This window comes from Balaenoptera acutorostrata, chromosome 4, assembly GCF_949987535.1.
Source record: "Balaenoptera acutorostrata chromosome 4, mBalAcu1.1, whole genome shotgun sequence".
NCBI classification, from domain to species: Eukaryota; Metazoa; Chordata; class Mammalia; order Artiodactyla; family Balaenopteridae; genus Balaenoptera; species Balaenoptera acutorostrata.
This window is the reverse complement of record NC_080067.1, coordinates 137,159,538-137,163,774: the sequence shown is the minus strand read 5'-3', so window position 1 is coordinate 137,163,774 and position 4,237 is coordinate 137,159,538. Positions and strand designations below refer to the sequence as shown.

Genomic DNA, 4,237 nt, shown 5'->3' with positions numbered 1-4,237 from the left:
GTTGGACCACCCGTCATCTCTTGACTTATATTTGACTAAAATGGAGGACCTTTCGGAAACTGTAATGCCTCCCACCTGGAGCATGCTTGGTGTGCCTGCTTTCAAATAGTTTTCATCCTTGGAATGGATTCCTTGCAGTAGAATGTGAAAGAAAAAGAGGAAAAGTTCACACTTCCCAAATTAAGCCTACTCCCCACCTCATGTCTGAACCATGGCAGGAATGTGACCATCAAAAATGACAACTTGACTCTCAGATTTTGAAACCATCTCAATTGAATTTTACTTGCTTTGAAAATTTGAAAACTATCAAAGGGATAGCACTAAATTTCAGGTTTAATCCCGTTCATATGAAAATTCTTCTGAATTCTTTTCTGTCCTCCTGTTTTTGAGTCAGACTAGAAAGAGGAGGGAAGCATCATAAGTTAGAGACCATATCTATTCCTGGATCAGTTACCGTGCAGCTAGTCTAGCCAGGTGCTCTGAAAACCTCACATTCCTCATCTAGCAAATGAGAGACTTAAGCCTGATGACTTTGAAGCTGCCTTCCATCTCTAAAAATTTTTCTGTTACCTGGATTTAAGTAATTACACATCTAATCCAAAGGGCCACTTTCATTTTGCTCCATAAAAATGGAATATACATTTTTGGCTTTGATAAATATGATATATTCCAAGCTGCTGTTGAAGAAACATCTAATGAACATTTATAACCTAAACATTATTTCACCAGAGAGAAAGATGTTACTCAACAGATAATATAATAATTACCAGTAAATTCAATAATAAGAAGTGCTTCTCCTTGTTCTTGCCTTCTGGATCTTAGAAATAAACTATGAAATCTGAATGTCTTGCTTAGGATGCCTCTTTTCATAAAGTATCAGTAATTTTAGTAGAAGTCTTGAAAATAATACCTGAACACTTATTTGATTCAAGAAGTCGTTATTAAAACCAGGATTCATGAACCACATTAAAGAGAGGTGGCTTAGATTAGAAGAAAATAATAGATCATCTGAAGTCCAAAGTGTTTTGCAAATGCTCTCCAAAGAACTGGCAAGGTGTTGGTGTTTTCTTCAGTGGTGGCTTAACATATATATTTATACTTTTATATCAGAGTGATTTTTAGACAGGAGGTTTTCAGCTCTGTAATTAGCAATCCACAATGGAAGTTTTGGCACATAATCACAGCATTGCTTAGACAATAATAATATGAGAAATACTAACGCTGAATGCAGTATTTCTTGGCACACCTCTGGTTACGTTCTTATTGGCTGAGAAACAATTATATATGACTAGTAAGTAATTCATACGTAGTATGAAGTGAATGCGAGTGTACGAGGGCAGCATGCATGTACAACAGGTACTTCTAGTTAAGCCACGTTCAGTCATTGCTGCAGGTTTGGACTAAAATGTTCTGGGCAGTAACAGTGGAGAACACCATCGGAGATCGCTGTAGCCTCACAGAGACCTCCCCGTTCTGGGTCGTAAGCAGCTTCCATTGCATATTGGATCCGTATTTAAAGCAGAGGCCATGGCATTTGACCCGCTGCAAACCGCTGGACTGGTTCTTGGGTTCTTCGGCATGGTGGGGACTCTGGCCACAGCACTTCTGCCTCAGTGGAGAGTATCAGCTTTTGTTGGCAGCAACATTATTGTCTTTGAAAGGGTCTGGGAAGGGCTCTGGATGAACTGCATCCGACAAGTCAAGGTTAGGTTGCAGTGCAAGTTCTACAATTCTTTGCTGGCTCTCCCACCTGACCTGGAAGCAGCCCGCGCCCTCATGTGTGTAGCTGTTGCCTTATGTCTGATTGCTCTGCTTATTGGCCTCTGTGGCATGAGGAAGATTCAGTGCACAAGCGCTAACGAGAGGGTTAAAGCGTATCTTCTGGGGACTTCGGGAGTCCTCTTTATCCTGACGGGCATCTTCGTTCTCATTCCGGTGTCCTGGACAGCCAATACCATCATCAGGGATTTCTACAACCCAGCCATCCACATAGGTCAGAAACGAGAGCTGGGAGCGGCACTCTTCCTTGGCTGGGCAAGTACTGCTGTCCTCTTCATCGGAGGGGGTCTGCTTTGTGGGTTCTGCTGTTGCAACAGAAAGAAGCAAAAGCACAGATATCCAGCCGCTGGGCGTCCTGCGCCACACACAGATAAGGGACAACAGAACCGGACAGTGCTTAGTAAGACCTCCACCAGTTACGTCTAACACCTGCTTTTCACTCAAACTGTGGGTTATGATCAATGTGTTTTATAGAGGCTTGCCAGAAACTGTAAGTACATCAGGCAGGAGAACTTGCTTTATGACTGTTTTCAAATTGAGATGAAAAGTTTAAAGGGCATATAGATTGTAGTCATCTGTGAGAGGAATAAAAAGGACTTGCTTTAGACATTCTGACCTCATGTGTATTAAATGCATTTACTATTACTGGGCTCACATAATCCCCATTCCAATTTGTGTAGTCTAAAATCAAGTATGTCCGTAATCCTTAGTATAATGATAGACTCTTTTTTGTCCACAACCATATATTATCTGTTAAGAAATCCGAATGCTATTGTAATTGATAAGCCCTAGCAATAGAACATATTCTAAAATATAACCTAACTTATTTTTTCTCCAGATTATTTCTTATACTAACATGGTAACAACTAAAATGATGATTTTTTTTCTTTTTAAAACAAGCTGCAAATAATAGACATCAAATAAGGAGTTTTAATTGAATTTATCAAAATATGAAAATGTTTGTTCAGTGAAAAGAGTTGTTTCTCTTTTAGGAAACTCAAATGTACTAGAAATTAAACACTTTTAGGGAGAAGGGAGCTCTGATTTCTGTTAGGATATTCAAGAAGATGATTTTAAAGCATCTAACTTATACAGTTAAACTTGCTTAGAATTATATATTCAAAGGAAAACAATTTATAAATGAAAAATAATATGCTTTCAGAACCTATGATGTGCACCTACAAGCAAACAGAATTATCTGTCTTGATAAGACACATCAGTAGAATACTATGAACACTCAATTCTCATCAATAGGAAACACAGTCCCAATTAGGGAATTGAGGTTTGCGTGTTGAAGGGAGTGGTTTCTATTCCTTGTTTTATTCTTTAGTCATTGCACATGTCTACACACTCTAAGTAAAATGAAGAATCAAAGTCATGATTCAGGCAGTTAGGCCAAAGTAAGTATCTCCTTTTGTATTCTCTAATAAATAAATAGGTATGGATAAAGCATTTTGTTTTGCTTGAATTATATGCATTATTTTCTCAATTCTTCACTTTCCATGTATTTAACATGCTAATATTGGGTCATAAGTGTGGGGCTTGGGGGAGATGGATAGTCAAGTGTTTGTGGGGCAAGACCACCCCTATGGGATGCTTCTGAATATCTCCAGTGTCTTGTGAACCAATTAATGTTTATATATTCAATTTTAACTCTTCAAATATTGTGTTTATTTTATAATAAAGATGTATTTCATTTACAACATATAATTTCAGTGAAGAGATTAAATTTGTTCACCAAATATTTATTGTATGTCCATGCTTATTATAATAAAATAATAAAATAAAATAGTTACATATTTTCAATGATGTTGGTCTACTTCCCTGCGGGGTTAATTTGAAAATGAAGTTCTGTCCTGAAAAGATCACCTAATAACTCTGAAGCATTAAATCAGAGATAACTCAAGGCTAGATGTTAATGTCAAACCCTCATTCCATTCTACAAACCACCAGCAAGACTTCAATAAGGCAAACCCTTGGTAACATAAAACTGTATTTTAAAAATTAGTAATACATTAATGATATAGGCCAAATAAATGTAAATGTCTTCATATAATAGCAATAAAAATAAGAAAACCAATAATTTAGATAGATTTTTCCTAAGATTGCTTTATTTTTCAGACTTAATTGAGAAAGACCAAAACATTGGGTGCGTTGAAAAGGAGTCATTTATCTTACACAAGCAAATACATAAGACATCAGGACAAGCAAGATATATGCTTAAGGGTTGTCACGGAATCATTTGTCTTACCGTTTGGCTCACTAGAAGAAGTAATTATTCTGTCAGGATGGGTTCCAGAATCTAAATGAGGCATGATATCCTGCTAGTCAGAGAATCAAAGAGTAAAATTGTGTAACTCTAGGTAGAGTCATAAAATTACTAGAGACAACATTAGCTACTGAATATGGGGCAAAGTTTTAGGGACTAAGAATTCTTTTCCTTGCCCTTTCTTTAATC

General features: G+C 37.1%; 1 protein-coding gene across 1 annotated transcript; it reads left to right on the top strand.

The window, feature by feature from the left end:
* The first annotated feature begins 1,527 nt into the window (after positions 1-1,527).
* Positions 1,528-2,205, top strand: CLDN17 (claudin 17). Its single transcript, XM_007173826.2, has one exon. It carries the CDS (start codon positions 1,528-1,530, stop codon positions 2,203-2,205), a length of 678 nt encoding a protein of 225 aa, XP_007173888.1.
* The last annotated feature ends 2,032 nt before the right edge of the window (positions 2,206-4,237 follow it).